Consider the following 19452-nt stretch of genomic DNA (forward strand, 5'->3'; position numbering starts at 1 on the left):
GAAAGAAGGAAGGAAGGAAGGAAAGAAGGAAGGAAGGAAGGAAGGAAGGAAGGAAGGAAGGAAGGAAGGAAGGAAGGAAGGAAGAAATATGTGATAGATACAAAAATCCTCAATAAAATAGTAGCAAACCAAATTCAACAACACATCAAAAAGATTCTACACCATGACCAAGTGGGATTTATCCTTTGGAGTGATTTAACACATACAAATCAATCAATGTGCTATGTCATATTAAAAACCACATGATCATGTCAAGAGATGTAGAAACATTTGACAAACTTCAACACTCATTCATGGTAGAAAAAAATTCATCAAAATAGGTATAGAAGGAAATTCCTCAGCACAATAACGCCATTTATGAAAAGCACACAGCTAACATCAAAATTAATGGAAAAGCTGAAAACTTTTCCTCTAAGATCTGGGACAAGGCAAGGATGCCCACTGTTGCCACTTCTTTTCAACATAATGCTGGAAGTTCTAGCAAGAACAATCACACAAGAAAAATAAGAGGCATCCAAATTTGAGAGGATGAAGTAAAATTATTTCTCTTTGTAAATGACATAATTCTGTATGTAGAAAATTAAAGAGTCCACACACACAAAAAATTAGAACTAATAAATTCAGTAAACTTGCAGGATTAAAAAACCAACATACAAAAATTAGTTGCATTTATTTACGAGAACAAAGATCTACCCAAAAAGGAAATCAAGAAAATAATTTCATTTATGACAGCATCAAAAATAATACAATAGTTAGGAATAAACTTAACCAAGGAGGTGACAGATACATACACTGAAACTTATAAAACATTGATGAAAGAAATTGAAGATAACGACAAATAAGTGGAAAGATATCCTGTGTTCATGGATTAGAAGAGTTAATATTGTTAAAATGTCTATACTGGCCTGGCACAGTGGCTCACGCCTATAATTCCAACACTTTGGGAGGCCGAGGCAGACGGATCACATGAACCCAGGAGTTCGAGACCAGCCTGAGCAGCATGGCAAAACCCCATCTCCACAAAAAGTACAAAAATTAGCTAGGCATGGTGGCACATACCTGTAGTCCCAGCTACTCAGTAGGCTGAGGTGGGAGGATCACCTGAGCCCAGGAAATCGAGGCTGTAGTGAGCCATGATCATGCCACTGCACTCCAGCCTGCACTCCACTCCTTCAAAAAAAAAAAGTTTATACTAAATAAAGGGACATAGAGATTAAATGATTAAACACAATTCCTATCAAAATTCCATTTTTCAAAGAAATAAACAATTCTAAAATTTGTATGGAACAAAAGACCCTGAATACACAAATCAATCTTGAGAAAGAAGAACAAAGTTACAGACAGCATACTTTCTGATTTCAAATTATATCACAAAACTATGGTAGTCAAACTGTATGGTACTGGCATAAAAACAGACATGTAGACTAATGTAAGAGAATAGAAAGATCCCTAATAAACGCCAGCATACAAAGTCAACTAATTTTCTTTGTGTGTGTGCATGTGTGTGTGCGTGTGTGCGTGTTTGAGACAGAGTCTCTGTTGCCTGTCCTGGAGTGCAGTGGCATGATCTCAGCTCACTGTAACCCGTACCTCCCAGGTTCAAGCGATTCTCCTGCCTCAGCCTCACAAGTAGCTGGGATTACAGGTGTGAGCCACCATGCCTGATTAATTTTTGTGCTTTTAGTACAGATGGGGTTTCACCATGTTGGCCAAGCTGGTCTTGAACTCCTGACCTCAAGTGATCCACCCACCTTGGCCTCCCAAAGTGTTGGAAATACAGGCGTAAGTCACCACACCCAGCAGGTCAACTAATTTTCAACAGGGGCACCAAGAATACACAGTAGGGAAAGGATAGTCTCTTCAATAAATTGTGTTAGAAAACTGATATCCACGTGCAAAAGAATGAAATTGGTCCCTTATCTTACACCATACACCAAAATCAACTAAAATGAATTAAGGACTTAAATAAGGCCTGAAACCAAAAAACTACTGGAAGAAAATGGGGGTGGGAATGGGCAGCTTCTTGACATTGGCCTTGGCAATGATGTTTCTGGCTATGACACCAAAAGAACAGGCAACAAAAGCAAAAATAAAAAGCAGGACTAAATCAAACTGAAAAGCTTCTGCACAGCAAAGAAAACAGTCATCAAAATGAAAAGCCAACCTATAGGTTAGAAGAAAATGGTTGCTAATCATATATTTGATGAAAGGGTTAATGTCTGGCCAGGTGCAGTGGCTAATGCATATAATTCCAGCACTTTGGGAAGCTGAGGCAGGAGGATCACTTGAGCCAAGGAGTTTAAGGCCAGTCTGGGCAACAAAGAGAGGCCTCTATCTCTACAAAAAAAGTATAAAAATCATCTGGGCATGATGGCTTATGTCTGTAGTCACAGCTACTCAGGAGGCTGAGGCAGGAGGATTGCTTGAGCCTGGGAGGTCAAGGCTGCAGTGAGCTGTGATTGCATCACTGGACTCTAGCCTGGGTGACAGAGCGAGACACTGTTTCAAAAAGGAAAAAAAACCTGGCCGGGTGCGGTGGCTCAAGCCTGTAATCCCAGCACTTTGGGAGGCCGAGATGGGCGGATCACGAGGTCAGGAGATCGAGACCATCCTGGCTAACACGGTGAAACCCCGTCTCTATTAAAAAATACAAAAAACTAGCCGGGCGAGGTGGCGGGCGCCTGTAGTCCCAGCTACTCGGGAGGCTGAGGCAGGAGAATGGCGTAGACCTGGGAGGCGGAGCTTGCAGTGAGCTGAGATCCGGCCACTGCACTCCAGCCTGGGCGACAGAGCGAGACTCCGTCTCCAAAAAAAAAAAAAAAAAAAAAAAAAAGGTGAACAGGATTTAATATACAAAATATATAAGGAATTCATACAACTTAGTACCAAAACAAAAATGTCAACCTAAAATAATCAAAAGGGTCAGAATCTAATTTAAATAAAGTTTATTCAAGGACAAAGTTTGAAGATAGTCCATTAAGAACACCAGCTCCAAGGAAATGGGGTCAGTGTTCCAAACTAGGGAAGTTAAAGTATCATTTATACAGGTAGAGACACAGGAGTTTATGCATAATTACAACATTTTTCATACAAGGTTGGTGCATAGTTATAACAATTTGATTGACTATAGGCAGTGTTTCTTTTTGGGAAGGGTACATATAGCATCTTTTGCAGAGGGTGTAATAGTCATATGTTTTCTGTCATCTGATCTAAGCAAAGCAAGATGACAAAGGAGAAGTTAATCTATAATAAGCGTCATTAATTAACAAGGCAAGAGGTTTTTGTCCTTGATGTCATTTAATTTTCTCTAGTTACTATATAGTACAAGAAAAATAAGGAAGTGGGTTAGTCTATAACTTGAGAAGCAGATGTTGCAACCATATGTGACTCAGAACACAGTTACATCTCTCTCAAGACTTACAGTATTTCTGTAACAGCTTTTTAAAATTGTTTTGAGATGGAGTTTCACTCTTGTTGCCCAGGCTGGAGTATAATGGCGTGATCTCGGCTTACTGCAATCTCCACCTCCTGGGTTCAAGCAATTCTGCCTCAGCCTCTCGAGTAGCTAGGATTACAGGTACGCGCCACCATGCCCAGCTAATTTTTGTATGTTTAGTAGAGACAACGTTTCACCATGTTGGCCAGGCTGGTCTCGAACTCCTGACCTCAAGTGACCCGCCCACCTCAGCCTCCCAAAGTGCTGAGATTACAGGCGTGAGCCACCGCGCCTGGTCCACAAACAGCTTTTAAATCATATTTATTCTCACCTAAATAACCCAATTAAAAATGGACAAAAGACCTGAATAGACATTTGTCAAAAGAAGACATACAATTGTCCAAGTGTGTGAAAATGTAATCATGAGGGAAATACAAATCAAAATCACAATGAGATATCATCTCTGTGAAAGAATAAGAATAATATATATTTGGTCTCTGCCCCTGGTTCGTGGCCCGGAGTTCCTAAAGCCCTGAGAATTTCCTGAGTGATAAGAGCATCTGACACAGAGCTTTTGAACAGCTTGGGATTTCTGGATGACAGGAGTATATTTTGTTCTAATGAGATGACTTCTGATAGGCTCTAGGAGAGGCGCCAGTCCCCAGAAAGACCAAGTAATGACTAGAAGCTTAGAATTTTCAGCCCCACTCCCTGTTCTCCTGAGAGAAGAAAGGGGCTGGGAATAGAGTTAATAATTAATCGTGCCTACATGACCAAGGCTCCATAAAAATCCCTGAACTATGGAGTTCAAAGAGCTTCTGAGTTGGTAAATATGTCTGTGTAGCGGGAGGGTGGCACACCCCAAATCTAGGGGAAGGAAGCTTCTGTGCTCAGACGCCTCCCATTCTTACCCTCTGTACTTTCTTCCGGCTGTTCATATGTATCTTTTTTTTTTTTTTTTTTTTTTTTGAGACAGAATCTCACTCTGTCACCCAGGCTGGAGTACAGTGGTGCAATCTCTGCTCACTGCAACCTCCACCTCCCGGGTTCAAGCAATTCTCCTGCCTCAGCCTCCCGAGTAGCTGGGATTACAGTCGCCTGCCATCATACCTGGCTTTTTTTTTTTTTTTTTTTTTTTTTTTTAGTAGAGATGGGGTTTCATTATGTTGTCCAGGCTGATGTCAAACTCCGGACCCCGAACCGCCTGCCTTGGCCTCCCAAAGTGCTGGGATTACAGGCGTGAGCCACTGTGCCTGGCCCCTATTATATACTTTTGGTTTCGCATTTTACATTTTTATTTTTTCCTATCTCATAACCTCACACCTGTTAGAATGGCTGCTACCAGAAAGACAAAAGAAAACACGTGTTGGTGAGAATGTGGAGCAAAAAGAGCCTTTGTACACTGTTGGTGGGAATGTAAGTTGGCACAACTGTTATAGGGAACAGTATGGATGTTTCTCAAAAAAAAAAAACTAAAAATAGAACTACTATGCGATCCTCAAAACTTCTAATACAGAACTACCATATTGAGTAATCCTGCTTCTGGGTAAACACCCAAAGAAAATGAAATCAGTGCCTTGAAGAGATAGCTCCCATGTCCACTCCTGCACTATTCACAATAGCCAAGATACGGAGACAACGTAAGTGTCTGTTGACAGATGAATGGATCAAGAAAATGTGATATATATATATATATATATATATATATATACACATATATATATGTATATATCAGAATAAGAATATTATTCCGCTTTAAAAAAGGAGATCTTGCCATTTGCAACAACATTGATAAATCTGGAGGACATTCTGCTTGGTGAAATAAGTCAGACACAGAAAGAAAAATACTGCATAATCTCACTTACATGTGTAATCCTAGAAAGTTGAATACATAGAAGCAGAAAGTAAAATGGTGAGCCAGCCACAGTGGCTCACGCCTGTAATCTCAGCACTTTAGGAGGCAGAGGTCAGTGGATCACTTGAGGTCAGGAGTTTGAGACCAGCCTGGCCAACATGGTGAAACCCTGTCTCTGCTAAAAATACAAAAATTAGCTGGGCGTGGTGGTGCATGCTTGAAATTCCAGCTAATTGGGAGGCTGAGGCAGGAGAATCGTTTGAACCTGGGAGGCAGAGGTTGCAGTGAGCCAAGATCTCGCAATTGCACTCTAGGCTGGGCAACAGAGACTCCGTCTCAAAAAAAAAAAAAAAAAAAAGAAAGAAAGTAAAATGGTGGTTACTAGGTATGGGGAGGTAGGGAAAATGGGAAGACATTGCTCAAATGGTACAAAGTTGCAGTTATACAGGATTAATAAGTCTAGCGATCTATTGCACAACATGATGACTGTAGTTAAAAAATACTATATTGGGCCAGGCCAGTGGTTCACACCTGTAATCACAGCACTTTGGCTGAGATGGGAGGATTGTTTGAGCCCAGGAGTTGAAGACCCAAATAAGCAACATAGTGAGACCCTCTCTGTACAAAAAAAAATTTTTTTTAAAATAGCCCAGGGTGGTGGTGTGCACCTGTGGTCTCAGCTACTCGGGAGGCTGAGGTGGGAGGACTGTTTGAGCCCAGGAGGTCAAGGCTGCAGTGAACCAAGATCATGCCACTGCACACCAGCCTGGGTAACAGAGTGAGGCTCTGTCTCAAAAAGAAAAAATTGTATACTGGAAATTTTCTAAGACAGTAGATTTCAGGTGCGGTAACCACACACACTTGCACATACAAGGTTATTATGTGAGGAGAGGGATAAGTTAATTAGCTTGACTGTAGTAATCCTTTCATTATGGATATCAAAACACCATGTTATGCACCTTAAATCTATGCCATTTTTATTTAAAACAATAAAACAACCCAATTGTGTGTACCTGTGTGTTATTCTCTTGACAAATGGGTGAAAATATGATAAAAGCCCAACTGACATCTGAGGATACAACTTAAAGGGATCAGATTTCAAACGCCTGCACCTTCCAGTGGACACTGCAGATGAATTTGGAGTCTCCATTCTGCTCCTTGATCAACTGTACTATAGAACTAAGAGTGCCAAAGGCAACTACTGTCTACTATCTTGCTGGTGCCCTGAGGAATTTTTTCAGCAATAGTAATTTAGACAAGGCCAGGTGCAGTGGCTCACACCTGTAATCCCAGCACTTTGGAAGACTGAGGTGGGCAGATCACTTGAGCCCAGGAGTTCAAGACCAGCCCGATCAACATGGAAAGGCCCTATCTCTAAAGAAAAATACAAAAATGAGCTGAGTGTGGTGGCACATGCCTGTAGTCTCAGCTCCTCGGGAGGCTGAGGCAGAAGTGTCACTTGAGCCCAGGAGGTCAAGGCCTGCAGTAAGCCATGTTCACGCCACTGTATTCCAGCCTGGGTGACACAGAGAGACTCTGCCTCAAAATAGTAATGATTATAATTATATAATTATTAGAAATAATTATAACTAATTATTATTTCGAATCTCATGGCTAATTAAAAAATAATTTAAACAGATTATTTTACTTGTCTTTAGTTTACTGAGGAGTGTATTTTAAGTGATAAGTACTAAAGAGAAAAATAATTTAGGGGATGGGGACAAGGGAGTGTCAGAATGGTGAGATTTGGTTGATATTTTAGATATGGTGACTAGGACAAATCTCAAATACCAGAGAGTATTTGAATAAGGACGTAAAATACATGACGGTGTAAGCCACAACCATACACAAAAAAATAACTTTTCAGCAGAGAGACCCTCAAGGGCAGAGGAAGGAGTGTGTGCTCTTTGTGTGAGCAAGGGAGAAAGTGGAGGCACATGCAGCCAGAGGGATGAAGCAGAGCAGATGGTAGCGGGGCTTGTGGGCCATCTCAGGCTGCTGGCCTGTATTGAGAGAATGGGAAGCCATGGAGGGTTATGACAGGGGAGTGACATGACCTTAAATGTTCCAGAATGAATACTCTAGTTGCTGTGTGGAGATCAGACTATAATCGAAGAAGGGGAAGGCAGAAAGGCCAGTTGGGAGGCAAAATGTACTAATCCAGTTTGCTTGGACCTGGAGGTGGTGGTGAGAAGTGATCAGTTTGTGAATATATTCTGGAAGCAGAGAGAACAGGATTTGCTAATGGAGTGTGCATGGGATTTAAAAGAAAGAGGGGAGTTGAGAGACACTCTGCCCAGGTTTTGCCAAGCAATTGGAAGAATACTGCTGTTTATTGAGATGGGAAAGATGGCAAGAAGTGCAGGTAAGGCAGAGAAGAGGGGTTCTGTTTTAGACAGGCTGGAGGTGCTCAGCCATCCAAATGGAGATTCTGAGAGGAAAGCTGGACACCCTTGTCTTGAGTTGAAGGAAGCGGTCTGATAGATTTGGCTGTGTCACCACCAAAATCTCATCTTGAATTGTAGTTCCCACAATTCCCACTTGTCATGGGAGGGACCCAGTAGGAGGCAGACAAATCATGGGGGTGGGTCTTTCCCATGTTGTTCTTGTGATAGTGAACACGGCTCACAAGAGCTGATGGTTTTATAAAGGGAGTTCCCCTGCATGAGCTCTCTCTTGCTTGCCACCATGTAAGATGTCCCCTGCTTTTCTGCCATGATTGTGAGGCCTCCCCAGCCATGTGGAACTGTGAGTCAATTAAACCTCTTTCCTTTATACATTCCCCAGTCTCAGGCATGTCTTTATCAGCAGTGTGGGAACAGACAAATACATGGTCCAAGCTAGCGCTATTGATTTGAAAATCATCAAGGTATAGATGGTATCAAAGCCTTGAGGCAGAGATCCTAGCTGCATTGCTTACCATTGCATCCCTAGCACTTGGCATAGTTTCCATCACACAGTAGCCATTAAGTATCTACTCAGTGAATAAATAGAATGCATATGGGCTACAGTAGGAGAGAGAAAGAAAATCTTTAATAGACCAAGTTCTATGCGAGCACAAAATTAAAGTCTTTTATTTGAAGATCTTAGCCTGTTTTCCAAATTCAATGTAGTCAATTAGACACTGATTCTGTCTGGTGAAATAAGCATTTTTGTATTTTGGGGGACTGCTGCTGCTTCCGACTCCAAATTAAGGATTTTTTTTTTTTTCTAAAAAAGATGGCTCATGCAAAAATCATTCTTTGGTGTAAATATCTAGTCTTCAAGCAATTCTTGTAATGCAATCAGAAAGAAAAAAATCCATGGTTTGGGAGGGAAAATTTTTGTGTTCTAAATTCTGTATAACTGAGTTCATTTGCTTAACTGCAAAGCAGGAACTGTTAGTGGCTGTCTCTACTGAGTTCAGAGATAGTGTGACACTATGGGGGAATAGAGGCTTTTTAAGTGCTCTTTAACACGACAACACAAGAAGCTATTTAAATGCTCTTTAAGGTATTTACATAAATATTACTATTATCATTGTGCTTTTATTTTGTGTTATCATGATTACAATTTAAGTGTCTGCTGCTACTGCCTCTTGATCTTTGCTAGCTGTGGAGCATGGACTGGACTTTCAGAGCAGCAGCCCTAAAGGAACCTAAACATTAAGCAGAGCTGCCCTCAATCGTTTAACCTGTGTGACTCTGCCTATGACAGCCCCACCCACCCATCTTCACTGGATCCAAATCAGGAGCAAGGCCGTTGGGGTACCTGGTGGGGGTGATGCTGTCAGGGGAGGAGCCCAAAAGGGCAAGCTCAAATTTGAATGTGAAGGGCCAATGCACTGTCAGACTGAGGCAGAGAACCATCATTAATTGAAGCAAGATTTTTCTGGCCTGAGACTTTCAGGGAGCCAAGAAAGACACTCTGGACACGGCTATGGACAGGTAAAGAGGCAGTCTCCTCATGGGTGATTGCACTGGCCTTCCTCTCAGAGCAAACTGAGTAATGAGACTGGTAGCTATCCCTTTCTCTCATATAACTGTCTGACTGATAAGATCAGCTTGATCAATATGCATATATATATTTTTGATCTGTCTCCTTTTGTTCTATTCAGATCTTATATGCTGTCAGCCAATTCTTTCTGTTTCAGACTTCTCTCGATTTCTCTCTTTTTCATGTGGCAGAAGAAGTAGTGTGTACAATGTACTGATTCGTCCTGAGATTTGTACCATGGTTGAAACTAATTTATGGTAATAATATGAACATAGCAAATCTTTAGAGACTCAAATCATGAAAAGGTAATAGCAGTACTGTACTAAAAATGGTAGTGTCAATTTTCATAATAATTTTGTACATATTCAACAATAAAACAACTTGAAGACACACTTTCCTAGGGAGATGTTACTGAAATAATTTAGCTATAGTAAGACAATTTGTAATTTTAGAAATGCCAAACATTTTAAATTAATTGCTTGAAAGTCACTTTGATTATGTCCATTACAAGGAGAAAAATTCATTCAAGCAAGTTATTTAATGTTAAAGGACTAATTGTTAGGCAGTTAATGGCACTTTTACTATTAACTAATCTTTCCATTTGCTCAGACATAGCTTAACTTACCTCTCAGGTGTGAATTTGGTTAAGGTCCTCACAATGTTTTTATTTGCAGTTTTTGATCAGTTAATATCATAGAACTTACTCTATTCCTACCTTTATGATTACTATGAATGTATGAGAATAATGCCTAATCCTTATACTTTACCTCAATTTAATTCCTTTATAAAGAACATGCATTACATAATTAAGATTTTTTAAAAATATATTTTTTTGTAGAGACGGGGTCTTAGACCAGCCCAGGCTGGTCTCTAAGTCCTGGTCTCAAGCAATCCTCCTGCCTGGGCCTCCTAAAGTGTTGGAATTACAGACATGAGCCATCACATTCAATATACAGAATAAAGATTTTTAATGGAGGACTTAATATCCTTCAGAAAATTTTCTTGAGGGCAAACAATATCAAATGTCTCCTCAGTTTACACCGAGATTTTGAAAACAAGTCTGAGGTATAGGTCCTTGTGAAGGGTCCATTGGAAATACTTGTTCGAAGTAAAATGCAAAGCAAAGGTAAACTCAGCAGTTGAAATTCAGAGAAAGACAGAAAAGGAGACAAGATGAAATTCAATAGGACGAAAGAGCGATTAATATCATCATTAAAGAGGAGAGTATCTGTGGCGCTCATCGGTGATGGCAAAATGACTTGGTCAGGCTTATTTTTAACCCGCTTGTTTCTGGTTTGCACGGCTGGGGATGCAGCTAGGGTTCTGCTTCAGGGAGCACAGCTGTCCAGGCAGCTGTCAGCCTGCAGGCTTGAAACACTCCTTCGGCAAAGTGCTTCCTACCCCGGAGAGAAATGACCAGAACAGGGAGCTGGAAACAGGCCCCTAACCAGAGAAGGGAAGTAATGGATCAACAAAGTTAACTAGCAGGTTAGGATCATGCAATTCATTTCGCTCTGACTGGTAACATGTGACAGAAACAGTGCGGGCCTATGGCATTTCCATGTAGAGTAGGACCCAAAAATCCACCCGAAATCCTTTATCTGTGCCACATCCTTCTTATCTAGACTTCCAGGACACTTTTTCTTCCTTATGATAAGGCTCTCTCTCTATCTCTCTACACACACACACATCCCACCAACCAAGGTTCATGTAAAAAGAGGTGGTTTCCTTTGCCTTTCTCATCTATACAGCTCAGGAGGGTAAGTTAAATAGAAAAGAGATTTATTGGTAAGAGATGATGCTTAATTAACCCTGGGCCTCAAAGGGAGAATTGCTTTTCTTTTTCTTCTGTACTTATTAAGCACCTATTATGTGTTGAGCTTATATATATAAAAGGTTATTATATGCTAATATAGTAATAGTAATGGTGGTTGGTACTATGGTAATGACCATAATAATTATTACCCTTTTAAAATAAAGCTAATTATTATTGTATCTTTTTTAGTATTCATTTTATGTTTCTTATGCTTTTTATTTTTTTAAAGACAATCTCACCCTATTACCCAGGCTGGAGTGCAGTGGTGCAATCATAGCTTATCTGCCGTCTTGAACTCCTGGGCTCAAGCAATCCTCCTGCCTTGGCCTCCCAAAGTGTTGGGATACAGTCATGAGCCACTGCATCTGGCCTAGTATCCATTTAGATCAAAATATGCATTTTTAATTTTAAAATAATATGGCTAATTTTTACCTTACATAATGTGTATACTGGTAATAAAGCCAGTTTGCTGCCTAAGGTTTAAAGTGCTTTCCAATAAGCTTCATGTATGTGGGGGGAGACATTTAAATTGAAACAGATGGCCGGGTGTAGTGGCTCACCCCTATAATCCCAGCACTTTGGGAGGCTGAGGTGGGTGGATCGCTTGAGCCCAGGCAGCCTGAGCAACATGGCAAAACCTTGTTTCTATAAAAAAATACAAAAATTAGCTGGACATGGTGGCATGTGCGTGTGGTCCCAGCTACAAGGGGGCCGAGGCAGGAGAATCTGGAACCCAGGAGGTCAAGGCTGCACTGAGCAATGCTTGCGCCACTACACTCCAGCCTGGGTGACAGGACTAGAACTTGCCTCAAAAAAATAATAAGAAAAATGAAAAATAAATGGAAACAACTACAAAGAACTGTTGTCCTAGATGATCTCCTTAGTTAGGCTGATGTTTTGGTATTTAACTTTTAACGTCAGGGTCTATCACTGGCACTACATTACTAAAATATCAATTCTCAATGTATATCCACACAAAGACTGGTACATGAATGTTCATAGTACCTTTATTCACAAAACCCTGAAGTAGAGACTATCCAAATATCCACCACCAAGCGAACAAATAAACAACATGTGCTATATCCATGCAATAGAATACCACCCTGCAGGACAAAGGAAGAAGGTACTTTGGGATGAATCCCAAAGTCATGACGCTAAATGAAAGAAGTCAGACACGAAGGAGGAGATAATGTATGCTATACGAAATTCTAGAAAATGAAAGTAACTTATAGTTACAGAAAGCAAATCAGGGCAGGCATAGTGGCTCACACTTATAATCCCAGCACTTTGAGAGTCCAAATGGGAGGATTGCTAGAACTCAGGAGTTTAAGAGCAGCCTGGGCAACACAGTGAAACTCCATTCTCCATAAAAAGAGGAAAAAAAGAAAGCAAATCAGTGGTTGCCCTGTGGGGAGGGGAAGGTTTGCAAAGGGGGAGGAAGAAGCTCTGGTGGGGTGAGGGTGGTGATTCAGCTTCTGTATCCTGACTGTGGTAGCAGTTTGGGGTGTTTACACCCAAAAATATTCGTAGAATTATGCATCTTAAATGGTTGAAGTTTACTGTATGTAAATTATACCTCAATGTAAGAAAAAATAATGAGTAAGAAAAGTTTCAATTCTCTTGCCAGCAAACGTTATTCAAATTCCTGAGCCCTTTACTTCGCAAATTCTCTGCATTTCTGCCCCGTACCATTAGGTGACAGCACTAGCTCCACAAATTGGATAAATGCATTTCTGGAAAAGACTAGGGACAAAATCCAGGCACCACTGTGCTTTCATATCAACCATGCTGTACAGCTTGTGTTGCTGTTTGCAGCTGCAATGGGGACTCTTGATTTCTTTAAAGAAACTTGGGTTACCAGAGTATTTCCACAAATGCTATTCAAGTTAGTGCTTATGATATGCAAGACACTGTGCTAGGAGCCAGAAACCAAAGAGGAGGAGAAATCAGTCATTATGTGGGAATAGCATAGCAAGATATTTGGATTATTTTGCCTAGTTAAAAAAGCAGCAGAGTACAAAATCACACATGCAATCAGTATAATCCAAATTATGTAAATATGTGCCTGTAGAAAGACTAGAGGAATAAACACAAGAATCTTCACAGTCATTGTCATTAGACACTATGTCTAATTATCATTATTAGACACTGATATTCGAGATTTTAAAAATCTTTAATATTTTAAAATTTAGAGTTCTTCTATTTTTCCATAGTATTCAAGTTTGACAATGATCAAATATTACTCTTTCTTTCTTTTTTTTTTTCTTGAGGTGGAGTTTTGGTCTTGTTGCCCACGCTGGAGTGGAATGGCGTGACCGTAGCTAACTGCAACCTCCGCCTCCTGGGTTCAAGCAATTCTGCCGCCTCAGCCTCCTGGGTAGCTGGGATTACAGGCGCTCACCACCACACTTGGCTAATGCTTGTATTTTTAGTAGAAATGGGGTTTCACCATGTTGGCCAGGCTGGTCTCAAACTCCTGACTTCAGGTGATCCACCTGCCTCGGCCTCCCAAAGTGCTGGGATTACAGGTGTGAGCCACCATGCCCAGCCAAGTGTTGCTCTTATACATTAAAAAACAGGTGTGAGCCACGGTGCCCAGCCAGGTATTACTCTTATACATTAAAAAATAGGCCGGTGGAGTGGCTTATGCCTGTAATCCCAGCACTTTGGGAGGCCAAGGTGAGCAGATCACCTGAAGTCAGGAGTTCGAGGCCAGTCTGGCCAAGATGGTGAAACACCGTCTCTACCAAAAATACAAACATTACCTGGGCACAGGGGTGGGTGCCTGTAATCCCGGCTACACAGGAGGCTGAGGTGGGAGGATCTGCTGACCCTGGGAGATTTGCCTGAGCCTGGGAGGTTGAGGCTACAATAAGCCAACATCATGCCAGTGTACTTCAGCCTGGGCAACAAAGTGAGACCTTATCTCAAAAAAAAAAAAAAAATTAAAAAAAGAAATTCAGATTGAGGTCCAACTGTAAAAAGTGGCCTAAACACCACATTAAAGAGTTTGGAGTTTATTCTGCGGGCAGAAGAGAACCATCGGGATTCTTCAGCATGGAAATGGCATGGTGCACCTGGGTTTTTGTGAGATCATGGTGGTGACACTGTGAGAATGTTATTTTGGAGGGACTGGAGGCAGAGAGACCAGTTAAAAGGCCAGCACAACAGATAAGGAGGAAGAAAATGGGGGCTTGGACCGAAGCAGAGAACCGCAGACAGAGAAGGTACCAATTCAAGATATATTGGGGGGTTTGAATCAGCACATTTAGATGATGAATTAAATATGAGGACCGAGGAAGAAGAAATGAGTCAAGGATGCTAACCTGCTTACCTGAGGTGGCAAAGGAGAGGCAGTTTAGGACAGGGGGCAGTTGAGGAATATCGTTTTGATCATTTTGAGTTTGAGGTACAAGTTGGACACTTAGGTAAAGACTGGAGGGGAAATCTGAAAATATAATTATGGGACTGAGGAACAAGTTTTTTATTTTTTGTTTTGTTTTCTTGTTGAAGAACAAATTTAATTGTAATTCCAAGTCATCAGCATCTAGGAGACAGTGGCAGGAGGTGACCGTCTTGTGGGTAAGGGTTTGGGGTCCTTGATGAGTATCTCTCAATTGGCCTTAAATATAAGCAGGAAAAGGAGTTTATGATGGATTCCAGGCTCAACAGGGCTCAGTAGGGCTCAGGCATCCAGCAGAGGAAGCCAGAGCATCTTCTTTGGTTTAGCCCAAGTAACGACTTCTTTAAAAAGCTGAAGGAAAATCTAGAGTGATCAGATAATAAACTGTACTCTTGCATTTTCTCTCCCTCCTCTCACCCACAGCCTCTTGATGAACCGAAGGAAGTTTCTTTACCACTTCAAAAATGTCCGCTGGGCTAAGGGTCGGCATGAGACCTACCTGTGCTATGTAGTGAAGAGGCGGGACAGTGCTACTTCCTTTTCACTGGACTTTGGTCATCTTCGCAATAAGGTATCAATTAAAGTCTGCTTTGCAAGCAGTCTAATGGTCAACTGTAAGTGCTTTTAGAGCCACCTGCTGATGGTATTACTTCCATCCTTTTTTGGCACTCGTGTCTCTATTACATTCCTCAAATCTTTTTTTTCTTTCTTTTTCCATGTCCATGCACCCATATTAGACGTGGCCCAAAATATGTGATTTAATTCCTCCCCAGTAATGCTGGGCACCCTAATGCCACACTTTCCTTCAATGCCAAGAACAACTGCTCCCAAAATTTTTACCCGCTTTCCTCAGCCTCTGAATTGCCTTTGAGATTAATTAAGCTAAAATCATTTTTATTTGGGAGAATATTATCAGCTTGTTCAAGCAAAAATTTTAAATGTGAAAAACAAATTGTGTCTTAAGCATTTTTGAAGATTAAGGAAGAAGAATTTGGGAAAAAATTAACAGTGGCTCAATTCTGTTTTCCAAATGATTTCTTTTCCCTCCTGTTCACATGGATCATAGACCAGTGAATACATTCAACATGGTGATCCCCAGAAAACTCAGAGAAGCCTCAGCTGATTGATGAATTAAACTGATCTTTCAGCTACCCGAGAGAATTACATTTCCAAGAGACTTCTTCACCAAAATCCAGACGGGTTTACATAAACTTCTGCCCGTGGGTATCTCCTTTATCCTAACATGCTGTGACCTCTGGACTTGGCGGAATCTCAGGGAAGCATCCATGGGGTGGAAGGTCATCATATGGTTCATTGTTTGATGGTTATATTACCATGCAATTTTCTTTGCCTACATTTGTATTAGGTACATGCCAGTCTCCTTCCTATCTGGTGACATGACACATTCTATTTCAGAAGGCTTTGGTTTTACCAAGCACTTTCATTTACCTTTCGTGGCAGTGCCTAGTACTTCTCTTACAACACCCATCTGTCTGCTTTACCAAAATCTATTTCCGCTTTTCAGATCCTCATAAACTGTCCTACCTCCACCTAGTGGTCCAGGTATATTTCCACAATGTTACATCAACAGGCACTTGCAGCCATTTTCCTTCTCAAAAGGTGCAAAAAGCAACTTCATAAACACAAATTAAATCTTCGGTGAGGCAGTGTGACACTGCTTCCTCCAAACTCAGCGCACTTCATCTTCCTCATTCCGCAAAAACCCATAGCCTTCCTTCACTCCGCAGGACTAGTGCAGCCAAGGGTTCAGCTCTACCTACTGGTGTGCTCTTCCGAGCAAGTTGCTTAGCCTCTCTGTAACACAAGGACGGTAGCTCCTAGCATCCCCAAAGATCATTGTAGGAGACAATGACTAAGGCTACCAGAGCCGCAAGAAGTCAGTGAATGTTAGCGGGGTCTTCTCTGTCTCCCCAGTCCGGCTGCCACGTGGAATTGCTCTTCCTCCGCTACATCTCGGACTGGGACCTAGACCCTGGCAGGTGCTACCGCGTCACCTGGTTCACCTCCTGGAGCCCCTGCTACGACTGTGCCCGACATGTGGCCGACTTTCTGCGAGGGAACCCCAACCTCAGTCTGAGGATCTTCACCGCGCGCCTCTACTTCTGCGAGGACCGCAAGGCTGAGCCTGAGGGGCTGAGACGGTTGCACCGCGCCGGGGTGCAAATAGCCATCATGACCTTCAAAGGTGCGAAAGGGCCTTCCGCGCAGGCGCAGTGCAGCAGCCCTCATTCGGGATTGCGATGCAGAACGAATGAGTCAGTGGGGAAGCACCAGGGGAAGAAGTGGGCGGGGATTCTGGTTCACCTTTGGAGCCGAAATTAAAGGTTACAAGTAGAGGAAAGAGTAAATGGCTCAGAGCCAAGGCCCTGAGGAAATAAGAAAATGGGGCCAGGTTGCTTTCTTTTCCCTCGATTTGGAACCTGAACTGTCTTCTACCACCACATCCCCGCCTTTTTTTCTTTCTTTCTTTCTTTTTTTTTTAAAGATTATTTTTACTGCTGGAATACTTTTGTAGAAAATCGTGAAAGAACTTTCAAAGCCTGGGAAGGGTTGCATGAAAATTCAGTTCGTCTCTCCAGACAGCTTCGGCGCATCCTTTTGGTAAGGGGCTTCCTTGCTTTTTAAATTTCCTTTCTTTCTCTGTAGTCTTTTTTGGAGCTTCGTATATTTCTTATATTTTCTTATTGTTTAATCACTCTCAGTTTTCATCTGATGAAAACTTTATTGCTTCTCCACATCAGCTTTTTCTTCTGCTCTTTCACCATTCAGAGCCCTCTGCTAAGGTTCCTTTTCCTTCCCTTTTCTTTCTTTTGTTGTTTCACATTTTTAAATTTCCGTCTATCCCCAGGGTTGTGTTTCCTTCCTGGTCAGAATTCTTTTCTCCTTTTTTTAAAGAAAAACAAAAACACAAAACAAAACAAAAAATCCCAAAAAACTCTTTCCCAATTTACTTTCTTCCAAAATGTTAGAAAGCCATCCATTCAGTTTAGAAGCCTCTCCGGCCCCACTAACCTCCAACTGAGTTTTGAAGCCATTCACTCAATTTGCCCCTCTCTTTCTCTACAGCCCCTGTATGAGGTTGATGACTTACGAGACGCATTTCGTACCTTGGGACTTTGATAGCAACTTCCAGGAATGTCACACACGATGAAATATTTCTGCTGAAGACAGTGGATAAAAAACAATCCTTCAAGTCTTCTCTGGTTTTCTTCTTCAACTCTCATTTTCTTAGAGTTTAGAGAAAAAATATTTATATGCGACTCTTTAAAAAGATCTATGTCTTGAAAATAGAGAAGGAACACAGGCCTGACCAGGGACATGCTGCAATTGGTGCAGTTTTGAATGCAATATTGTCCCCTACTGGGAATAACAGAATGGCAGGACCTGGGAGCATCCTAAAGTGTCAACGCTTTTCTATGACTTTTAGGTGGGATGAGAGCAGAAGGTAGATCCTAGAAAGCATGGTGAGAGGATCAAAAGTTTTTATATCAACATCCTTTATTATTTGACTCATTTGAGTTAACAATGGTGTTAGTGATAGATTTTTCTATTCTTTTCCCTTGATGTTTACTTTCAAGTAACACAAACTCCTCCATCAGGCCATGATCTATAGAACCTCCTAATGAGAGTATCTGGGTGATTGTGATCCCAAACCATCTCTCCAAAGCATTAATATCCAATGATGTGCTGTATGTTTTAATCAGCAGAAGCATGTTTTTATGTTTGTATAAAAGAAGATTGTTATGGGTGGGGATGGAGGTATAGACCATGCATGGTCACCTTCAAGCTATTTTAATAAAGGATCTTAAAATAGGCAGGAGAACTGTGAACAAGACACCCTAATAATGGGTTGATGGCTGATGTAGCAAATCTTCTGGAAACACAAACTCTTTTAAGGAAGTCCCTAATTTAGAAATACCCACAAACTTCATATATCATTATTAGCGAACAATTGGAAGGAAGTCCCTTGAATGTTGAGAAGAGGAAAATCTATTGGCTCTCCTGGGTCTCTTAATCTCAGAAATGCCAATCAGGTCAAGGTCTGCTACTTTTTGTATGTGTGTGATGCTTCTCCCAAAGGTATATTAACTATATAAGAGAGTTGTGACAAAACAGAATGATAAAGCTGCCAACGATAAAACACACGCTTATAGTTCTAGCTGCTTGGGAGATTGAGGAGGGAGGATGACTTGAAGACAGGTGTTCAAGGCCAGCCTGGGCAACATAGCAAGACCCTGTCTCTTCAAAAAAGAAAAAATAAAAAGAGAGAGAGAGAGAGAGGGCCGGGCGTGGTGGCTCATGCCTGTAATCCCAGCACTTTGGGAGGCCGAGCTGGGCGGATCACCTGTGGTCAGGAGTTTGAGACCAGCCTGGCCAACATGGCAAAACCCCGTCTCTACTAAAACTACAAAAATTAGCCAGGCATGGTAGCAGGTGCCTGTAATCCCAGCTACTTGGGAGGCTGAGGCAGGAGAATCGCTTGAACCCAGGAGGTGGAGGTCACAGTGAGCCGAGATCGTGCCATTGCACTCCAGCCTGGGTGTTAAGAGCAAGACTCTGTATTAAAAAAAAAGAAAGAAAGGGAAAAAAAAGAGAGAGAGAGAGAAAGAGAAAGAGAACAATATTTGGGAGAGAAGGATGGGAAAGCATTGCAAGGAAATTGTGCTTTATCCAACAAAATGTAAGGAGCCAATAAGGGATTCCCTATTTATCTCAATTTGGTGTCTATTTGTCCCTAACAACTGTCTTTGATAGTGAGAAAAATATTCAGAATAACTATATCCGTGTGCAGTTATTACCTAGCAACCCTTGCAGTGAAGATGAACAGATCCATAGGAAAACTTGTATACACAGCTGTCTTATTTTAATCTTATTGTACATAAGTTTGTAAAAAAGTTAAATATTAAAAATTGTTACTTCATGTATTCATTTATATTTTATATTAT

General features: G+C 41.4%; 1 protein-coding gene across 3 annotated transcripts; it reads left to right on the forward strand.

The window, feature by feature from the left end:
- The first annotated feature begins 9021 nt into the window (after positions 1-9021).
- On the forward strand, positions 9022-18770 carry AICDA (activation induced cytidine deaminase). 3 transcript variants are annotated; one of them, XM_077953600.1, is made up of 5 exons: positions 9078-9217; positions 14909-15056; positions 16421-16691; positions 16992-17107; positions 17573-18770. In XM_077953600.1, exons 1-5 carry the CDS (start codon positions 9210-9212, stop codon positions 17624-17626), a joined length of 597 nt encoding a protein of 198 aa, XP_077809726.1. In that variant the 5' UTR covers positions 9078-9209; the 3' UTR covers positions 17627-18770. The 3 variants fall into 3 exon arrangements, with proteins under 3 accessions (XP_077809727.1, XP_077809726.1, XP_028685087.1); XM_028829254.2 differs by having other exon boundaries at positions 17022-17107; XM_077953601.1 differs by lacking the exon at positions 16992-17107 and having other exon boundaries at positions 9022-9217.
- Positions 18771-19452: the final 682 nt, after the last annotated feature.

This window comes from Macaca mulatta, chromosome 11, assembly GCF_049350105.2.
Source record: "Macaca mulatta isolate MMU2019108-1 chromosome 11, T2T-MMU8v2.0, whole genome shotgun sequence".
Lineage (NCBI taxonomy): Eukaryota > Metazoa > Chordata > Mammalia > Primates > Cercopithecidae > Macaca > Macaca mulatta.

What these genes read in the sequence shown, in the direction of transcription:
- AICDA (XM_077953600.1), top strand. An exon ending in TTGGTCATCTTCGCAATAAG is followed by an intron (nt 15,057 to 16,420) that starts GTATCAATTAAA and finishes CTGTCTCCCCAG; the next exon opens with TCCGGCTGCCACGTGGAATT. An exon ending in AGCCATCATGACCTTCAAAG is followed by an intron (nt 16,692 to 16,991) that starts GTGCGAAAGGGC and finishes TTTTTTTTAAAG; the next exon opens with ATTATTTTTACTGCTGGAAT.